We start from the raw sequence: 20853 nt of genomic DNA, 5'->3' as shown, positions 1-20853 counted from the left end.
AAACAATACCTGTGAATGGATGAAGTCTGACTAGACAGCAAGGCAGCTGGCACCTTGCTCAGTAACCTGCACTGCATTTTTAAAATCATCTGTTAGGAGCATGCCTCCAGGTGAGAGCTTTTCTACCAAGGTGTCTGTACAACTTCAGATAGTTATGGTACAATTCAGAAAATTTTGATACCATTAAATTCACTTTTACTCAATGTTTCATTTTTGACTGGGTAGTATTTTCAGTTCGACACACCTGGGTTTCATCTCAATATTCTGTAATTGGCCAAATGAATTTTTTTACTTTGGAAAATGGATTTCAAGGCACAGGGTTCGGGTTAGAGGCCTGAGAATCCCACACAGACACAACAGGAAGAGGCCATAAAACTGAGGCACCATTCTTACTTTTTTCTCCTTTCAACTCTCTTAATCCCTTCTTTACACACACACACCCACACACACACACATTGGTTTTGCTATACTTGTGGGGACTTAGATTCATTCTCTACAGCTTTTCCCTAATCTTAGCCATAACCAAATTATGCCTAACCCTAACCTTTACCCTAACCTTAAGCAGTAAGCCAGAATCAGCTTTTTCTTTTGTGAGACCCCACCACACACACACACACACACACACACACACACAATTTACATTTTTAGTTACATTTGTGTGATAGACAGAGCGAGATGCAGTGCATTTGCTTTGTAAACACTGGTCACATGTTGTCGGTGACACTGAGGCTGACCAAACGATGGTCCAGTCATTCCCAACGCGTGGAGGCATTCTATTTGCTCAGAGTTTTGCAGCCTCCGTTGCCAGGAAACGGCACAGAGCTGCATGCTGGGATCGTAGTTCAGCTAGGCTCCTGTGCGCGGTGTCGACAAGTCGAGCTTCCCGCGTAGAAACTACAAGTCCCATAATGCAAATGTTAAGGAAGTGTCCTCCCCCTCGAACACATGACTGGTGGTACTCAAGCGACTCACAACAAGGGGACTGTCCGGCTAGCTACATTTGTGATTATTTAGTGTGGTTTTTCTGTACTTCTGTTGTCGTCGTTTTTAAAAATGAACTTGCAGTGTTTTGTCGCCGTGCTGTGTCTGAGCGCGGGCGTAATGGCGGGGAAATACTCTCGGGAAATGAACGAGGCCAAGCTGACCAACAGTGATGGGAAGACGGTGGAGTTCAGGATAGCCAAGCTGAACCAGGTGTGGGAGAAAGCTATCAGGGTACGTATCTGACTGCGTGCGTCCAAGTGGAGCTAGCTTGTTCAGAGAGTCTCCTGTCGCTGCCCGAAAGTGGGGATTGGGTCAGCACCAAATAAGAAAGCGAATACATTGAAGACAGAGCGCTGTAAAATGTAATAGAGCAATAACAGCCGTCGAACAGAGTCACAGTTGTAGAAATAAATACAGACACAACGACCTTACTGGCAGATTTAACGTTACAAGGTTGAAGTGGATGTGTTAGTGTGTCTCATTAGCCCTTCACAGATTCATTCATACTATTGCTGTGGTGTCACATTCATTTTCTGTTAGTGTTGTGCTCTACCTCATACACTCATTTTACTATTGGCTGTGGCTGCCCTTTGATTAGAAACACCTGCTGATGAATTACAGTCACCTGTGGTCTACCTACTAAGGTGTCTGTGTGTTGATGGAACAGAGTGGCAGAGTATTTTGAATATACAGAAATGTTTACAGGTGTGCAAAAAAAAAAAAAAAAAAAGGCTTTGCAAGTTATGTGGATAAGCAGACTAGTAACTTGAACATTGTGGCTCGCCCTTGAGCAAGACACAGAAGAACTGGCTCACTTTCTCATTGCTGTATCTTCTCTCTCACATGCTCACACCATTTTTCTCTCTTCAGACTTGCTTGGTTCACTCTTCTCGCATAATGTTGTGTCTTTCATTGGTCTGTTAGATGCAGTTGTCCCCGGTTCGCCAGGCCGAGCTGCACAGCGACCTGAAGATCCAGGAGAAGGATGAGCTGCAGTGGAAGAAGTTGAAGGTTGAGGGACTGGATGAAAACGGGGAGAAAGAGGCCCAGCTCCGCCGCAACTTCAATGGTAAGGCGGTCAGAGAAGTTTGCTCTCGCTGTTTTCTTACAAGAGAGTATCAAAAGAGGAATTTTCTGAGGCAGAGTACCAACAACAATATGGGAACCAAGAGTCAGTTGTAACATTTCAGAAATCAAAGCCAAGCCACTTTTATTATGTCTTTTACACAGACATTTTCATTTATTGCAGCTAATCATTGCTAAATGAAAATAATTGAATCTATCAGTAACTACTTGTCATTCAGCTGATTCTTTAGGTTTTTTTAAGCAATGAAAAAGGGGTAGTGATGCTGTTCTAGAAGAAAGTGTAAGAATTTTGTCATACTCAGTGTATCTTGGATTTTGTGTCCAGAGGATTCACTCTTTATGTGGGGAAATGGCCGCTTGTTAGGTGTAGAAAGGTGTTGAAAAGTAGATGCTTTAAAGGGTGGGACTTCAATAAAGGTGTCAGAGTACAGAGATCAGGCAGAGTTCAGATGGTAAGAGACAGAAAATGTAAGAGGACAGAACAAGCTCTGCTATAATGCAGTACATGCTATCGAATAACATGGCCACTAATGATTACTGTTCTAAATACAGAGTTACTTCCTGGACATTTCAAGGTAAAGAGTAAACAACTTTGCAACCTATGGGGACTACATACTTGGAATATTGATGCCAAGGAATTGATTCTTCTGAACAAGTGTATTTATGCATGGTGCTCTGTGTCCTTCAGGAAGCACACAGCTATACACTGTAGCAGCTCAGACCACAACGATGTACGATTTCTCATCCACACAAAGGTTAGGATGCTGATTTAGGAAAATACGGCTGAATTTAGAACCGTAAAACTGTTGTGCAAGGCTGTGACGGGATTTGCACCCCAGTACCTCCAGGCCATGGTCCAGCCCAGCACACCAGCCTGTTTTGCATTCTGCCATCACCAGCTTCAGGATGTGTCCTTCCTTTCGCCAACGTGGTTATCACTCCATTTGGTGTCGACTCTTCGTCCTCCTGACTCCCCAGTGGTGGAATGACCTTCATTGTCCAGTCAGAATAACCCAGTCACTCCCCATTCCTCCGTAGCTGAATATTAATGTCGTCAAGGAGTACCTCTTGTCACCTTTTCCACTTTCCCTTTTTTATACTCAATATTTTTGCCCTCAAAAAATCTCTTCTATTTCCCTCCTCAGACCCGTTTTGTTTTCCTAACACTTCTCTCTTACATGGGCCCTGGGATATGATAACAGCACTAAGGCTCAAACCCTCTCACTCTGTGCTTTTGTTGCTTGTAATTTTGTTTATCTGGAAATGTAAGCTCATTCCAGTGTTGCACTCATTGTAAGTTGCTTGAGTCAAAAGCCTCAGCTAAATCCCTAAAATGTGAAGTGAGAATGCTAACCCTGTTGTGCCATGGCTTAAAAGGATCAAAACTGGCCTAGATGTTGCAGCTCCCTGTTTGTGCTGACATTCAGCTAAAGCTGTGTGTTGGCACTCCCCTAATAAAGTATAAGTAGTTAATGAGTGACAGTGATGGGTTGCTACACACTTAAAACAGTGCTGCATCAGCTGACATGAGAACAGTTTACTAGACAGATTTATGTAAGCAGACATTCTTGAGAGCCAAGCCCGACTTTGTGTTGTATTGTATCAATCCACAATACGAGACAAAACTAGTCCTCAAGTACACTGAACTGTTCAGTACATTGTTTTGAACACAGCTATCAAATGTAACACTTCAGTAACAGCATGAAGAAATATAGAGATCCCGCCCTGGGAGCAGACTGTCAGCCCAACAGTCCAGTACAAAATTAGCTGTTGGCATCTTTAGTTGTCCTCTCTTTTCTTTTGCTTACCTTGTATGTGCAGCTCTCGCAGAATTAGGCCTCACTCGCTCTTCTTTTAAGTTATTGTGCATGAGGGCAAATGATAAAGCATCTCGCTCCTCTCTAGCGCTCTCTCGTTTGAATATCCAATACTGCCTCAAGTGCAGTATTGGATTTAGTAATTACAGACAGAGGATCAAAAATGATAGGTGAGGAGTAGCGTATACAGATGGCCTGCTGGCACATCGACTTTTGCCTGTGGTGTGCCATTAATGTCAAAAGAAAAGAGCTGTTGACCAGTCTGTTCTGATAAGCTACCATCAGCTGCTGCGACAGGCTAAATGAAGTCTTGTCTGTCAGCCGGCCCGGCTCATTTTCACTCGCTCATTTATTCTGGACAATGAGATTCCCTCGGCGGTCTTCGTGGGAGAATTAGGAGATGGGTGACAGCTAAAAAATGTGGTGGCTGTAGAATCAATTGGATGAAGTTGCTGTCAAGGGGTGTGGGCTCGATCTCATTCTGGTAAATTAAAATCAGAGTCCAAGCTAAATAATGTCTGTATATGAGTAAGAGGGTTATAGAATAAACACACACCTCTAGCTTTTTAAACATGTAGAAGTTGTTTTTTTTGTTTTTTTTTTTTTTGGTTTCTCTTGTCCAATATTGTACCTATTCATCTCTGATTGTGCTATCTAGTGATCCTGGCCAAATATGGGATGGATGGGAAGAGGGACACGCGGCCGCTGGAAAGCAACTACCTGAAGGATCATGACACCAAAGAGGGTGACACCTTTGATGACCCCAGGCTGGACAAACTCTGGAACAAGGTGTGTGTGTGTGTGGGTGTGTGTGTCTGTGTGTAAAGAAGGGATTAAGAGAGATGAAAGGAGAAAAAACAGACTGAAGTAAGAATGATGCCTCAGTTTTATGGCCTCTTCCTGTTGTGTCTGTGTGGGATTCTCAGGCCTGCCCTTTTGCTGTCGTCAGATGGAAACTGGCCATGTTCCTTGGTCGGGACATAATGATGATGTAAACTTCAAAACAGCTTAAAAACATTATGGATCAAAAAAAAAAAAAAAAACCCTAGTTACACTTATCAACACTGGTATGCTTCTAACATGGTTTTTAGATAGACACACATTCATTTTTGTGCCTTGAAATCCATTATTTTCCAAAGTAAAAAAAAAATCATTTGGCCAATTACAGAATATTGAGATGAAACCCAGGTGTGTTGAACTGAAAATACTACCCAGTCAAAAATGAAACATTGAGTAAAAGTGAATTTCAAAATTTTCTGAATTGCACCATAACTATCTGAAGTTGTACAGACACCTTGGTAGAAAAGCTCTCACCTGGAGGCATGCTCCTAACAGATGATTTTAAAAATGCAGTGCAGGTTACTGAGCAAGGTGCCAGCTGCCTTGCTGTCTAGTCATTCACAGGTATTGTTTCACCATCAAGGTATCTCTAAGGCAAGCTAGTTTTGGACAGGCTTTTAAGGCAGCATAGCATTTCATCAAATGTCATCAGCTACCACAGCTTATTGGTTATGACTGTTACCTCATGGTTGTTACTTGGTTGGTTATTTGTTCGTGGTCCACCAAGTCAGAACAAATGACATCGGTAGGTAAACCTGTGCGAGTGTTTAGTGGCTACACTGACAATTTTCAGCAGAAATATAAATAGAATTGAAAACAATGAAGAATAACTTGCATTTACTAAGTTTTGTAAACTTTCTAAATGCCATTTATAAATTTCAGCATCCTGTTTTCAGAGTTGCCGGTAGTTTAAAAGTTGTCATTCGCCATTATCTGAGTGAGCAGAGAAGCAGTTGCACAAGATTGTGGGAGATTTTAACCCACGGAGGTCACATCTTATGCTGCCGTCAAAAGCTGGCCAAACGGAGGCACCTCAGTTGGCAGCATTTTATACAAACATTTCATTTGGATATGACTTGATGCCTTTCCTGCCTCCAAAAATGCTGCCTAATGAGGCAGCATTTTTGCCATTTTGGACACAGCCCTAGTCTTCAGGACCCGCATCCTTCTGTTTTTATGAATCCTACCACCTAGTTTACTGCATTCACTTGGCTATGATGAAAACCAGCATGACTTTTGTACTCAAGGATCAAGATTAAGAGCCACTGGTCGAGGTAGTTTGCGCTACCCTTGGCTCGATTAGTCAGGAGTTGTGCCTTGCAAAGCAGCAAGCAAACAACGTCCTGCCGGAAAGAGCAGTAACAGTTATTGTTTTCCATCCTAAGCTTGCCTGTTCCCTGCCACACAGCCATCTGTCTAAGTGTGGTGTCACAGCCAGTTTGGACACTGATGCCTCTCTTTCTCCGATGGCTTCACAGGCCAAGAACTCAGGAAAGTTCTCTGAGGAGGAGTTGCTGAGCCTGAGGAGGGAGTTCCAGCACCACAAGGACAAGATCCACGAGTACAACATTGTTATGGATACTGTCACCAGGACGGAGGGTGAGCCACCTGACAGCCTTCAGCATTAGTCACTCTATGTTATTCTGTGTGTCATCGCCACCTTTGCCTGGCTTTATTGGTATTTGCTGGAGCCAAATTTCAGGGCCATGAAGCTCTGTCCTGTTGATCTGTCCTTGTTTTTTAAAGTCTCTTTTTCCTTCGTTATTGACGCAAAAAAAAAAAAGCCATACCTCACCTTACCTTATCGCGAAGGCCAAGCTAATTGTCATGGCAACCTGAAGTCAGTTCCTATTGGCTCGCTTGTTTGCAACAGCCTTCTCAGCTCACGTCAACTCTTTTCTCACTCCTCCAGGCTTGCCTGTATGTTTTTAGGGCAGCTGGGACAAGGGGTAATTTTAGTTCTGACACCTTGGTTTGCTCCTGGGCCTAATCCAGGATCAGTTTCAGTGGGTGTGATGGTTTATGAATTATTTGGATATTGAAATAAAAATACATCTGCAACAAGTTTAGATGGTGTATATATATATTTTTCTAGCTGTGGGCTTAGTTTCAAAGGAAATTAATGCGGAGGAAAAACTGCTTCTCTCACTTATTAGCCCCTCTATAGTAACAGAAGTTAATCATCCAAAAATCCTATATCAAGTCCAAAATACTATCTGTGCTCTGTTTGTCTGGGCAGCAAATCAAACCCTATCTTGGTGTAAGTAGGAGGCGATCACACTGCACATGTTACCACCCACTGCACACACACACTATCAGTGCTTGTCATATCACATCTAGCTGTGAGTTTAAGTCGAGCTGACAGGTCTTACTGTGTTTCAGATAGAGGCAGGCGGGATAGGCATGTCTCCTTTGGACGTGACTGACACTTTGCAGCTGTTTTGTGCCAGACGTTTCTGTTAGCGTTCCGTAACAGTGCATTTCTCCTGAACAAGCCGGGGGTATTTTTCTGCTTGTCTGAAGCATTTAAATAGAGAGCCAATCACGTCCTGCCTTGAGGGGAGCCTCTGTGTACTCCCCTCCACCGCCCACCTACGTGTCCACCTACCCTTTTACCGCCTGTCGAGGTTCCCCACTTGTCGTTCCCCTGTCGTTTTTCCTTGTTTCTTTTGATCCAAATGCCAGATGTTACCGCTGAGCCAAAATGGGCCCGGTCTTGTTTGTGAAACGATAGCCATTCATTGTTTCTGCACAACAAATAATCTGACATTTGAAGAAAAAACAAGTCTTTTTTTAGTACTCAGCACTCAAATACTCTCCATTGTGCCTGCTTTCCTCTTTCATTCCTCCTGACCCATACTCTCATTTTCTCTCCCCCTCTTTGTCCCCTAACTTGTCTGTCTCCTAACTCGCCTCTTCATCTGCTCTCCTCCATCTCTCTGTTTTGTCTCAGCAGAGGTACATAAAAATGTGATCTCGCCCCTGGAGGGAGAGGCAAAGGAGCATGTGCTGCATCAGAAACACACGGAGCTGAAGCAGAAAATGAGAGACCTCAACCAGGGCTTTGAGCGCCTCCGTAAGCTCAGCCATGAGGGCTTCAGTGAAGACAGCGGTGAGAGTACACACACACACACACACACACACAAAGGCCTTGGTTCAGTCTGCATCTCAGTCTCACAAGCGCTTATCAGCTTTATCACTGGGATTTTTAATCCTAATGGCCCACTTTGCCATATCATTACTCCTTAACATGAGTGTTTTGCCACCTTTTAGATTCGAATGTAATATGTTTTTTAAAATCGGTGTAATGCAAAAAAGGGCCTTCAGTTATTTGAAGAAGGCTATTTAAAGCTGTCCACAGCGCTGCATCCTTCAGTGCTCTAAAATTGCTTGTCCTTGCGCCGTTTTAGCTCAGAGAAAAGGTTTGTTACTCTCCTAAGGACACATTTTCTTAGAGTCATCTGCTTTTTATCATTCTGTCCCTCTCTGCTGGCTTCACAGTCAGTGCTTCTCTCTTGTACACTCACACACACTTTGAGTAGCATGTTATATCCTGGTGGCTTTAGTTTGAGTGGGAGTCTGTTGCGGATTTAAGATAAAGGCACTGTGTGTACTGACACCTTCAAGCCCAGTGACCGCTCCCTGTGCCGTGTGTGCGTTCTGGCTCAGTGGCGGTGTTAGGTTCAGGTCGTGGATGCAGCAGAGCAGCGACAGCCTGTGGCAATGTTTTTCTGCAGTGTTTCTTTTTCTTTTTTTTTGTTATTTACTTCAGTTATGGGTGAGCCATGCATCAACCAGACTGCATGTTTATTTTAAATATTTTAATTGGTCTCCTCCCACATTTTTCATTTCAGTCAGTGGCTTCAATCAGGAAACTGAAGTGATTTCATGTACGGGCGCAGAGCTGACAAGACAGACAAAACTAGGCTCCAACAACTTGAGGAAGAAAAAGGCTGCCAACATTTATGTTTTGGTCTCGAATGGGAAGCTGAAATTTTGGTGCATGAAATAGAGATTATATAATATGCTAATTAATTTTCTATTTCTTGATTGTGTCTGGATACACCCACAAGGCAAAAATATGTATTTTCATGCTTCACAGGTCCAGAAAAAGTACACCAGAAACAGAAAGAGTACAAATTGGCACAAATGATGCACAGCCCATTTGGCTCCCACACTGCTCCCCCAGCTGCCCATTGTCGTCTTCCCATCATTTCCTAACTCATCCTGCACCCTGATATTCCCTCTCTTATCTCCCTCCCTTTTCCCCATCCAGTAATCTGTTTGTTATATGTGCTGTTTTTAAGGTTTACGGTATTGTACAGCACAAACATTTGTGACAGCAGTTTGAGCTTGGATTTAAATTCATAGTCATTTTTTTCTTTTCTTATATTGCAAACAGGCTACAAGGATGAACAAACAGTGTGATCAGACTTATGCTCACTGGTCTTCAGTCCTGCATTGTGCAGTATAAAGTGGTTGTCATCACTCCATTTCTCTCAGGTCCCTCCCTTTCCTTGAGCTTGCACAAACAAAATATTGGTAGGGCTCCAGACTCTCTCTTTGGATTGTTAATCTCTTTTCATCTCTGTGTCTTCTTCTGTGCAGAGTTCAGGGAACCCCGGGTGATTGAACTGTGGGAGGCTGCCAAGAGAGCAAACCTCAGCAATGACGAGCTGGACTCTCTCAAGGTAGATTTCTCTGTACTGACGTTTCCTTGGACACCTAGGCTCTCATTTATTTTTCTTTGGACCACACTTTGTTTTATTTTGGTTACACTCGTATATTTTGCTATGTATTTGGTAGCTACGTACAGTAGCTGCTTGTCACAGTAAACCTGAAGCCTGGTGCTATAATGCTTTATTCATTATGCATTGAATTGCTGAAGGTTTCCACCCTCTGTCACACCTACAAAGGATTGTGGATTACAGCTTAGTTTTCCTTCAAGATATTTGCTACAGGATCAGATGCATCACAGAGCAAGGTTCACATTTTATTTTTTTCTGTGATACTTTGTCTAATCACTGCTTAGACACATATCACATCTTTTGATCTGGTAAGCTCCTTTCCCTCATGAATACTGTAAAATTGCTTCGGTATAGGTAACAATTCCTGCTGAGCAGATAAGGAATGCCTTTCTGCCATTTTAATATAATGCTACGATTCACACAACACTGGCACAACTGTTGAATTCCTCAGTTGTCACTTCACAGATTTACAGAATTTTCCAGAATTGATATCTAAGTTTGTGCTGGAGTCACTGCACTTTGCGGATTGCTTCATCCACCTGGATGCTGAGGACATCCCTTATTTCATTTTTGCCAACTCTTTGTGAGAACGCGTTACTAGATAGTGAGCAGCTTGTTTCTCCTCATGTGTGGTCTTTAATAAAGCTGACCACACCATCTCTGTTTTGACCAGGCCAAACGAGCAAGGAATAATCTTGTCACCTCCTTGGAAAAATTCTGATCACACAGAGCCTCCTCCTCCTAGAGTGTCCTGATGTTGTTCACACTTATGTCAGGGCATGTTCACCCATACAATATTTACAGAGCATTACTGGCTATGTTACTACTGTTTGAGCTGTAAAATTGGTATAACTTGATTTTTCGGCATTTGGACTCTGGCTGCCATTCCCACTCGATCGTGATGCCAGGAAAGTAAGAGAACAGGCTGCATGTGTGAATGTAACCTCAGTGTGTAGTGGTGCAGTAGCTGAAGGTGAACTTGACTGACATTCCCGTGTCAATCCCTGTCCATTTAGGAAGAGCTGCGTCACTTTGAGACCAAGGTGGAGAAGCACAGCCACTACCAGGAGCAGCTGGAACTGTCCCACCAGAAGCTGCGACATGTCGAAGCTCTAGGAGACACGGAGCACATACAGAGGAACCAGGAGAAGTACAACACACTTGCAGAGAAGACCAGGGAGATGGGCTACAAGGTAGGGAGGGACACGGTGATGAATGACAGGGCTTTTCCATGACTGCACCCCATATTCACTACTGAGTCACTGAGCAACTGCCTGATGGCTGCTTGATTCTCCTAGCTGGGGCGCAAAATCTGCTGCAGCAACAGGAAAAAAAATACAGAAATACTGTAATGCTTTGAAAATAAAATGGAGACAAGAGGATTAGGGTGAAGACCACCCAGTGATTCTGTTTGTAGTGCATTATCTGATTTTCTTTCATTTCTGCAGGTGCCTTCAATATGAAAAGGAAAACAGCTTGAAGAAAAAAAATCATACAGTTCAGCATCATTCATTGAAAAATATTTTGTACACTATTTTGAGATGCATTGATATTTTATATTTTCTTAGGCAGTCAGATCAAAATGTAGGCCGGTATAGATGTTTGAAGAGTTAGGGTAAAGCCATGGAATCTAAAATGAAGGAAAAGTCAGAGACGTGCACATGAACATTGTGTTGGAAAAAAATTGTAGTGGATGGGAAACCCATACCTTCGCTTTTGAAGCATAGTTTTAAACAAGTTCCATCTTGGTTGATTTATTTGGTTCACTGGCTAATATTTTGGGATATGGCAAATTCTGAAACATAAATATGTCAGCTCTTAAACTTGTTTTTGAGATGTGCCCAGAACAGACTAGACACTTTTCAACCACAGCTGTAAGGGTTAATAAACAACATTAACTTTGCTGGGACTTATTGTCTCACGTAACTTGAAATAAATACCAGCATGCCAGCTCATCTTAATGCTGTCAGCTACCACTAGCTGCAAAAATAGTTTTTGCAGTTTTAGAACATTAATGCCAGTTTGCAAACATTAGGCTAACTAACATGATTAGGGAAAAAAAGAGCCAATTCAATCAGATAAACGTATTTTTTTTTGTTTTGTTTTGTTATAAAACAGAAGTTTGAGTTTGTATCTGTTCAGAATTTAGGATGGAAACATCTTTCATTGTAGATCCCTTGGATAAATCCTAGAGAGGGGGAGAAGAGGGATAAAACAGATGGTTTATGTGGAGTATTAATTCTCTCTATCTTGATTTCAGATGAAGAAACATATGCAGGACTTGACCAACAAGATCTCTCGCCAGGGACTCAATCACAACGAGCTCTGAGGGGTTCGGCCACATCCGTGTAATTCTTCTTTCTACAACCACAAACAAGTACGCTACTCTCCCCCATTCCTTTAAACTACTGTAAAAGAATCAGTGTTTTTCTTTGTCAGTTTCTTTGTTTTTTTTCTAATTTTGAAATGTTACACATGTAACAACGAGGCTAATTACCAGTCATTGATTTGTGTACAAAGAAGCCTGTTTGCTCAGAGGCTAAATGAAGTGTGGTTTTTGTACATAATGTGTATACTTCACTGTAGATTTTTTTTTTTTAATAACAAGTCAGCTGGACTAGAAAATTCATTTTCTGCCTTAGGACACATACTGCCCTCGTTCTTGGTTATGGACAATGCTCTCTTTGTGTATCTGAGTTAATAGTTTAGATTGTACATCAGAAAGCATATTAAATGATGTACACATAATTAGGTACTCCTGGGCCCACAGCCACACACTGTAATTTGGTAAGATATATTTGTACAGCTCCTGACAGGCAGGTGCAGAGGAATAGTCTGGCCAGAGTAAAGATGCAAGGTGTAGCAATACAGCAAATTTTGTGGGGGTGGACAGCAGCTCTTGAGTCAGTCTTAACCAGATGATGTGGCTTGGCTGGTGAGCAGTGATTTAGGTCCTGGGAAATGGCCAGCAAATCATACTGGTAATTATCCTCCCAGAATATTTGTACACTGGAGGCCAGACAGTTTGTCCACACCCATCTGTCAGCACCAGTGCATATATCATCTAGCTATAGCACACTGGTTGTTACCAGTATAGCATCTTACCTGGCCTGCTGAAATATTTTTGTAATATTGCCATTGTCTTCCCAGTGAAAAAGAGTGAAAGCTTTGTAGATTCAGATAAGAAGCATTGAAAACAGTGAACCTGAAAATATAACAGCAAACTTTAATACTTAATAAGGTACAAGTGGCAACAACATTCAAAGGTCAACAAAAGTAAGTATTTTAATTAAAAACATAGTTTCATATCATTCCTATTGTTTTTGCATAAATAAAAGCAGTTCCTATGTACAAGTTGTCCTGTGGAGGACAACAGCCGCATTAAGCCACTGATGTCTCAGAGACATTAACAGGTTGTTTTAGGTGAAATGCCAGGTTTCACTTTGGCTCATCTCAGCGTTATTTCTCCTAGCCGTATTCTCAAACACACTGGTGGGAAAGAGGCACCATAAAATATATTTGTGTCAAATATTAGCCCAATTGTCCTGATGATATCAAGAGGGAGGTGAGAAGAGGAAACACATAGCTTTCCCATTCATCAGCCACCCCTGTCCTCACACAGACCTCGAGCAGAGACACTGATTACCCAGATGAATAATGTTACTGGCTGATTGCTCAGTCATGTCCTGCCCTGGCCACATGGGCCTGGATTTATGTAATTTGTACCAGGGACATATCTCTAAGCTGCTTATTTCAACTGATTGCTCTGATGTGGAATGATAGCCTGGAAAGCTGGGACTCTCTCTTACTGTTTAATTGTAAGCCATCGGCACAGTGAGGAGGATTTTGAACTCATTGCGGCATTCATATTCCGCTTGAGCCCTGCAGTAAATAATTTGAATTCAAACTGGCAGGAGGTGTCCTCTCAGTGAGAGAAGTGACACAGCTGGACAGTAAACAGACCCACACCCAAATGATGCTCCAGTCAGAACACAGTTAATCTCCACTCTGAAACACTAACACTCTTTAACAAACAGGCAGCAACAACATTTTTGAGTATAACTAGACAAACACAGAAGACACAATATCACAAGGTATTTCTAGGTATTTTGTGAGAGCAGAAAGCGTTCTGTCTAAAAGTGTGAGGTTTTGATGTCAGTGCCTCAAAGAGATATCTTGCACTGATGTTCAGCAGTCATAGTGTCTGTCAGAAATCCATTTTAGAGGAAGCTCTTAAATAACAGTTTCTCCACAGACTGTAGCCTCAATAAATAATAATGCATCGCAGCCAACAAGACGTATAGAGAAAAAGCTGAAGGTCATTCTGGGAAATGCAGGAAATCATCTACTGAAGTAGATGTGGCAGCAAGCTAAGGGACAGGGACTACACCAAAACAGTAAATTACACCACTTTGTCACAAAACAACTGTTAACACATGTTCATGGCAAATTAATGATATCCAACAGTAAGAGTACATGAGTGGGTTTTTCTTTTAATTCCGAGTTGGCAGCTGCATAAGAGGTTTCCCAGAATCTTTTATTCTAAGAGTCTGGTTTGCGGAATGGATTGTTGCGTGGGAATTTCTGTTTACTGGCAGAACTGTGTGTTAGGTGTGAGAATGGTTGGTCTGATTGCCTGTATTTGATCATTTTGCTTCGTGAAGAGATTCTTTCGAGCACCTGCTCTGAGTGATACACTGAAGTGTCACTTGGGAGGTCAGTTGGGTGGCCCTCTCCTCCTGTTCTCCAGCTGAGTCAGTCTGTCCTCCCTCCCCTGCGCATGCTCCGCCCCCACTTTCTGGGCTGTTTCCATGGCAGTGATGTCAAGGTGGGCGTACCTGCTGGAGCCCTCTTCTGGTTGGAAAATCAATAGGGTGCAGGGGGAGAAACAAGGGGGAAATTTGTTTCTGTGTAATGTGTTCTTCAACAAATCAGCAGCTACTGTTCCTCTGTCAAATCAACCCGTGGGATATAATGTCCAGTTACTTTAATTCTGAACATAATTTAATCTGATTAAAAATGTGTTTTTTGTTGTTTTTTTAATTAAGATGGTCTCCTTATGTTGACAATTCATACCTGAACTTTAATAAATTTGAACTGTTGTAAACTGTTTGGTGATGTCAGGATTCATTTTCACAGTCCAAACAATACATGTGTAATTACACCACATAAATTAGCAGCTGATGCACCACAAACCAACTTCATTTGGCAGTGTTGCTTGTGGATAAATTAATTCTCCTCATTCATTAAGCAAACTGATCCACATGCACTTATTTATGCAAATTGCAAAGAGCGCATTCCCATGTTGGTAAATTTATTCAAATATAGCCTATAGATACACAGAGACGGAGGTCTGAGCAGGAAACAAACATGAACAGGGAAACTGTCCCTCATTAAATTCTCAACAAACCAAATATAGAGACTAGTTCTGTATTTCTGTTAGTTTGTCATGGTGGGTTTTACATATTTTGCCATCTGTTAAACACACTTGAAAATGATAGGAATAAATTTGTGGAAATACTGGCACCGTCTCTAACAATTTAGCTGTATCCTTCAAGTAACCAGCTTGTCTGTGTGTATCTGTGTTGAGGCAGGCAGAGAAAAGCGGGCAAATCAGCCATCAATGTCAGCTAAGCAGCAGGACAATCACCCATACTCCAAATCAACATTTCCAATTCTGCCTCCTTTTCCCATCAAGTGTGTATTTAATGACTACCCCTCATCAGTTTCTAAGCATATGATATGCATTTTGGAACACATACGCTGGTATTATGCTGTTTCAGTGTACGTTTTTGTGATGGACAACTGAATGCTTGAGGGAAAAAGATGAAACGGGATGCAAAGGATTATGTAAAACCATTACAATAGAAGCCAAATGGAAAAGGAAGAAGCAGTAATAAAACAATGCAAAGATGAAAAACATCTGTTTAAAGCTTGGTGTTCTTACTGGGTCTGCACAGCTGCAAAGTGTTACCTCTCACAGCACTGGGCGGCCTGGGAACTGAGGCTGAGCTGGGCTCTTGCAGGTCCAGTTCCATGTAGAGGAGTTCTCTGCTGGCTTTAGCCGCCAGGGGGCTAATGGGGATGTTGACATAATTAGCAGAGCTGTCGATACGGAGCCTGGTGTCCAGGGACAGAGCCTCTTCAGGAAACTGGAACATCCCTAAAGGAGATAACACTGTAAATTGCTGTTGTCCCAACATCTCTGCAGCATCCGCTGGGCAGATGCGATATGGCAGCTGAAAGTTTATCACGTCAACATACGGTGTTCATCCAGTCTGAGGTCACCCATCTTGGGCAAATCCTTCTGCTCGTAAGATGACCTGGAATCTAGAGAGAATGAGACCTCATAAATCAGTGTGTTGCTTCAGATGAGACATACTACAAGCAGACTTTGTGAGGAAAAAAAAACAATTAAATTTGGATTCATGACAATGCATTTATCAGAAATAACTTACCAGGAACTGATGCTGGCCTGTGCAACCTTTGCATGTGAGTTGGAGGAGGTAGCAAACAGGGCTCTGATCTCTGTAGAGCTGCCATTCCGTTCCCAAAACCACCAGCATCATCTTGTTCATCCCTTAACCTGAGAACTGTGTCTGCAAATAAAAACATGTTAATGGCAATTCTTGCTATTGATTTACTTTATTCCATACAGTGACAAAGACACAGTATTGCTTACTCAAATCATGGAAGCACACAGTTACACACAGACATACATGCATCTACCCAGACACCAACTTGCACACACCCACCTGGTGTATTTGCAGAAGCTGACAGCCCTAATGGTGAAGAGTTATCAACCTACAGAATAAATAACAAAAAGGTTAATTAAAGTTTCAGTGTCTCTCAAGGCCCTCCTGAATAGAGTTAAATTTTGTTTTGCCAGACACTTTGTTCCATCTTCTGCATCTGTGTTGAGAAACAAGCTTGATTCATGCTCCTGGAATGAAGCCATCTAAATTTGGCCATGCTGGCTCCTGTGTTATGGCTGCAAACATCCCTGAACAATTTGAAACAGTCAGAAATAACCCTACCTGCGTCAAGCCCCTCATCCTGGCCGAGCGCCACTGCTCTGGCGTGATGTAGTTGTCTGAGCCGTGACTGCACTTGGGTGGGAAGACAAAGACAAGTTAGAGTCAAGGCAGGGATGATTATCTGTCATAGCTATATTTTATGACATTAATGTATTTTTAGTAAAACAGGAACATAAACTGACAAAGTAATGAAAACAATGAAGATGCATCAGTCGTCGCCTCATGTGCCTGAAATGAAAACCTTTACAAGATGTATCTTTGCTGAGAAATTGGAAGGCTGACTAAACAGAGAAGAGATGGTGAGAGGAAAGGAAATTAGAGCAGACATAGATGGGGAGGTTTAGAAACAGATTGATAAGGAGAGAAGTGGTAGAGGGGAGGAAAATAAGGTGTGAGAGCTGGGAGGACAGAGCCGACATCTGAAAAGAGGTGGCAGACGCAGACATGAGAATTCTGTCTGTGTCCCAGTTTACCCCTTTTTCTCCACCTAAATTCTGTCTATTCAGGAATCTGTCTGACATAATAGGCATGCGTCCTTGAATGTAATGGGCTCCGTGGAATCGGGTATCATCCCATTACCTCGACATGAGAAGTGTATCATTTTGTCGCCTTCAGCCGCTGACACTTGTGAGTTTAGGAATGATGAATAAAGAAAACTCCTAGGATTCTCCTTTGCAAGTGTTTCTACCTGTTTCATCACTGCTCATCAAGATCCCTGGTCCCTCTTTTCGCTCTCTCGAACAGACACACAAACTCCCACACAAGCTGTCAGAAATCACAAGACATGCTGTTTCCTCTCCTGCTCTGATGATAATTTGCACACTATGAGGGGAAGTGCTTTTCACAACCCATCAGAAAATTAATTAGACACTACTGGATGTGAAGAAGTGTCTTTTGAGACTTCAAACAAATATCAAAGGGAAAACAATACCAGCTCCCTTAGACAGATTTTTGATGGAAACCCATACCTAATGCTTCAATTATTATGTCAGTATAATGGGCAGCGTGGTAGCTCAGTGGGTACTGTCACCTCTCAGTAGGGAGGACATGGGTTCAATTCCCAGCCCTTTGTGTGTTTAGTTTGCATGGGTTTCTCCCACAGACAATAGAGATGCAAGTCAGGTGGACTGGAAACTCCAAATTATCTCAAGGGGTGAACAGACTGTGAATGTGCAGCTCACAGTTTTTTCCCCATCAAAGTGAGTTTTTTTTTTTTTTTTTAAAGATAAGGTTGAGATAAGGTTAGGGTCAAGCATAAGTTGGTTTTATATTTTCTGCTATATTTTTATTCTACAATCATATGTATCAATTTGGGGAGAAAATGCTACATGTGTATATTTTTAAAATCAATAATTCAAGATAAAACCCAGATTATTCTAAAAACATGCTTTAGTAGGAATTCATAATGCCTTATACTTTAAATGCCAGCAGTCATTTTGTCAGAATAGGTATCAGTTTTTTCAAATGGTCTTAGTTTATAGCGGGCCATATCGAGCAATACCATTCAGGTTCCATTGCAATCTTTTTATCCATTTTGCTCTAAAAGGGAAAAGTCTTCCAGGATCACACAGCTCACTGGCAGCAGAGCATAACAGAATACCCAAGTAGCACACACATCCCCAGGAATCACAGTGTCTTAGAAATACAGCCCACAAGGCCACCACAAAGAACTATTTTCCATCGCTTATCAAAAGCAAATAGTTTGTTCACTCAGTTGATAGTTCTTATTCAGCAATACAATATTTAGGAATTAACTCAATTTTTTAGATATTTGAGAAATATAAAACTCAAGTGTCTGAATATCTTTTCAAATAGCTCTAGGTTTCTAACACCATATATTTTGCTAGAATAGCACACATGCTCCTCATACAATGTGTGCACTGTGTGTTTGGTCCTTTAAGAGCTAACACATCATACTGACTAAATTAATATAGTCCTTTATGTGCAACTACTGAAAGTACTTTTAAGAAAGTCAAAAAATCCTAGTGAAGCACTTTGGTCCAAATTGTTCTCTCGCGTGTTTAAAGACCATCCCTGCGCCAAATTGCTCCTGAATTGCTGAGGAGGCAGTACAAGACCAGGCAGACCTAAAGTGACATCACCAACTGAAGATCTGTGTATCAAGCCACTATATTTGAGACACAACAGCAACTGAATTCAAGATCCAAAACTGAACAAACAACATCCAAGTCCAGTTAGTAAAAGTAAAGTCAAAATACAAATGTCAAATGACAAAGTCTAAATTTTTAGCATCAGTCAAACAGCACCAAAAAAATCACTTCATAATGCTTCAAATCACAACACTAATTCAGCAGGTGCCTACATGGTAACCACATTGATATGCCTGCACTCACTGACCCCATTCCCTCTTTCACCAATATTGAAGCCAAATTAAACACTCACCCTGGCTTGTTAGCACAAGGGATGGTTATGTAAGATCCTGTGCATTAGTAGGAAAGAAAATCTCACTCTGAGAGTGCTTAGTAAGCACAAGCAGACAAATTAAGAAAAGATTAGCTTCTATGGGAGCAAACAAAGTGCTGGAGCAAGTCATTTGCATAATGATTTGCAAACATTTTGTTTCATTTAATTAAGTCCCCATCCTTAATGTAAATGCTAGCAGAGAAAAAACGTGCCAAAGAATTTTAAGTCTGAGGATTTCTGCTCTGTCTCCAATTAGCTGACACATCTTTGGTGAAAGGGGTGACAATATGTGATGCTAATCCTGAGATTTAACTCCATAATAGTAAAAAAACTGAAAAGTCTTGGATTGTGTTTACATTGTTAGATGGTATATTTTAATGTGATTAACCCAATTTCCCCAGGGGGATTAGAATCTCACCCAGTATAATGACAATAAAGCATATTTTATTACCTGATGTAATCCAACCCCTGAGCTAGGAATTTAAATCCATAGTTATGCATTAGGTGTTAGCCTTCATGCTATGAATACACAACTCCTATATGTTAGTTGAAAGCATATAGTGTAAAAAATAGTGCAAGAGACCCTCACTACCTGTGTTCCTCCACAAATGGGGCAGGCAGGTAGCAGGAAGGGCCTGGGTGTGCACCTCCCCAAACTGTCCACAGAGGGCGCCCTCTCACTGCCCCAGGAGTGGGAGCGCTGCATGTTGGACTGATGCTGAGCTCTCAGCTGCTGAGGAGAGGTTCCTGTGGGGCTGTCGCTCACTTCTTGACCCTGATCACCACCATCACCCCCACTGCTTCTCCTGTCCTTGCCCAGTTCAGGTGCACCTCCCTGGGCTGACAACTCCCTCAGGCTGTGAAGCAGACTCCTGGGGGTGTCGTACCGTAGTTTGAGTAGGCTGGGGATCTGGTACTCCTCACTGTGCCTATAAGACATGTTAGAGGCACTAGAGCTAGGCCTAGAAGGGCAGGAGGAGGTTGGGGTTATACAGTGGTGCTCTGGTATAGCTATAGATGGAGGAGGAGAGGAAGGGGGAGGAGGGGGAGCAGAAGGAGGTAGGCTGACCAATGAGCCAAACTCCTCCCCTCCACCTTGACTAGCCGTGTCCAGGCTCCCTGTATAGGATGAGAAGCTCCCAGAGTAGGACGACTGACTGCCTGTGGCTATACCGATTCCACTGTCTAACGAGCTCTGCCGCCCGCTGTCATGGAGTCCACGAGGGAGCACCTGTTTGGAGGACGGGTAAATCCCAGAGCCTCCCGTCACAGCAGCATGAAGCCGGTCCTCTGAACTGGTTAGACTCTTCTGTGCGGAGGAGCCTGACAGCGTCTCGGTGGAGAGGTGGGGTCTAGCTGTCGACTCGGCCCACAAAGGAAGTCTGCTGCCGTAGCTTGCGTCTGATTGGCTGGAGGAGGAGCTGGAGATGCTGCTGTGGTCATCCCCTGCCACAGACGTGCTGTAACTGTAGGTGGAGGCTGGGGAGGGCAAGAAAGTTGGTACTTGTTGTTTTACAAAATAAACCGCAGTGAGACATACATGCACACCAAAATCCAAACATCATGTATGCAAACTGATAAGTAGGTAAGGCATGAATGTAAAATTTGTTTTTTAATTCTTGCAACTTTAAAATATGTTTTCTTTAAATTTGAGTCCAGGTGACAAGATTAAAAAAAAAAAAAAAAAAAAAAGGTTTCTCTTTTTTGATTTGATATGGTTCAAGACTTTCCTTACAACTTTTTAAGGCATTCCTCTAAAATTCGATTTGAGTTTTGGGGGCAGAGAGCAAAAATGAATTCTGCAACTTTACTGAGCTCCACATTTATGACTACTATACTAACACATAACTACACAGAAAGCTTTCCTGGAATGCCCTTATAAATATAGACCAGTGACTAAGTCTTTGATGACAGAGA

The 20853-nt window shown here is 42.2% G+C and overlaps 2 protein-coding genes across 9 annotated transcripts in view; one reads left to right on the top strand and one right to left on the bottom strand.

Annotated features, from left to right (window-relative positions):
* Window positions 1-942: 942 nt before the first annotated feature.
* On the top strand, window positions 943-14585 carry lrpap1 (low density lipoprotein receptor-related protein associated protein 1). 2 transcript variants are annotated; one of them, XM_030055054.1, is made up of 8 exons: window positions 943-1215; window positions 1909-2053; window positions 4546-4676; window positions 6206-6326; window positions 7684-7839; window positions 9336-9418; window positions 10492-10668; window positions 11736-14585. In XM_030055054.1, exons 1-8 carry the CDS (start codon window positions 1054-1056, stop codon window positions 11802-11804), a joined length of 1044 nt encoding a protein of 347 aa, XP_029910914.1. In that variant the 5' UTR covers window positions 943-1053; the 3' UTR covers window positions 11805-14585. The 2 variants fall into 2 exon arrangements, with proteins under 2 accessions (XP_029910914.1, XP_029910905.1); XM_030055045.1 differs by having other exon boundaries at window positions 7681-7839.
* The window catches only part of dok7b (docking protein 7b), a 25028-nt gene continuing 18334 nt past the window's right edge, over window positions 14160-20853 (bottom strand). For 6 of the 7 annotated variants that reach the window (XM_030054981.1, XM_030054990.1, XM_030055030.1 and 3 more), the window contains 7 exons: window positions 19529-20415; window positions 16513-16584; window positions 16231-16279; window positions 15934-16074; window positions 15740-15805; window positions 15423-15638; window positions 14160-14329 (listed from right to left, as the gene is read on the bottom strand). In XM_030054981.1, the coding sequence (XP_029910841.1) occupies window positions 14193-14329; window positions 15423-15638; window positions 15740-15805; window positions 15934-16074; window positions 16231-16279; window positions 16513-16584; window positions 19529-20415 (1568 nt within the window). In that variant the 3' untranslated portion in view covers window positions 14160-14192. The remainder of the gene's footprint in view (window positions 14330-15422; window positions 15639-15739; window positions 15806-15933; window positions 16075-16230; window positions 16280-16512; window positions 16585-19528; window positions 20416-20853) is intronic. The other variant, XM_030054999.1, reaches the window with a different exon arrangement.

This window comes from Myripristis murdjan, chromosome 1 (assembly GCF_902150065.1).
Source record: "Myripristis murdjan chromosome 1, fMyrMur1.1, whole genome shotgun sequence".
NCBI classification, from domain to species: Eukaryota; Metazoa; Chordata; class Actinopteri; order Holocentriformes; family Holocentridae; genus Myripristis; species Myripristis murdjan.
The sequence above is the reverse complement of the archived record's forward strand: the minus strand, read 5'-3'. Positions and strand labels throughout refer to the sequence as shown.

What these genes read in the sequence shown, in the direction of transcription:
- lrpap1 (XM_030055045.1), top strand. Translation starts at nt 1,054, where the DNA reads ATGAACTTGCAGTGTTTTGTCGCCGTGCTGTGTCTGAGCGCGGGCGTA. An exon ending in TGGACAAACTCTGGAACAAG is followed by an intron (nt 4,677 to 6,205) that starts GTGTGTGTGTGT and finishes ATGGCTTCACAG; the next exon opens with GCCAAGAACTCAGGAAAGTT. An exon ending in ACGAGCTGGACTCTCTCAAG is followed by an intron (nt 9,419 to 10,491) that starts GTAGATTTCTCT and finishes CTGTCCATTTAG; the next exon opens with GAAGAGCTGCGTCACTTTGA.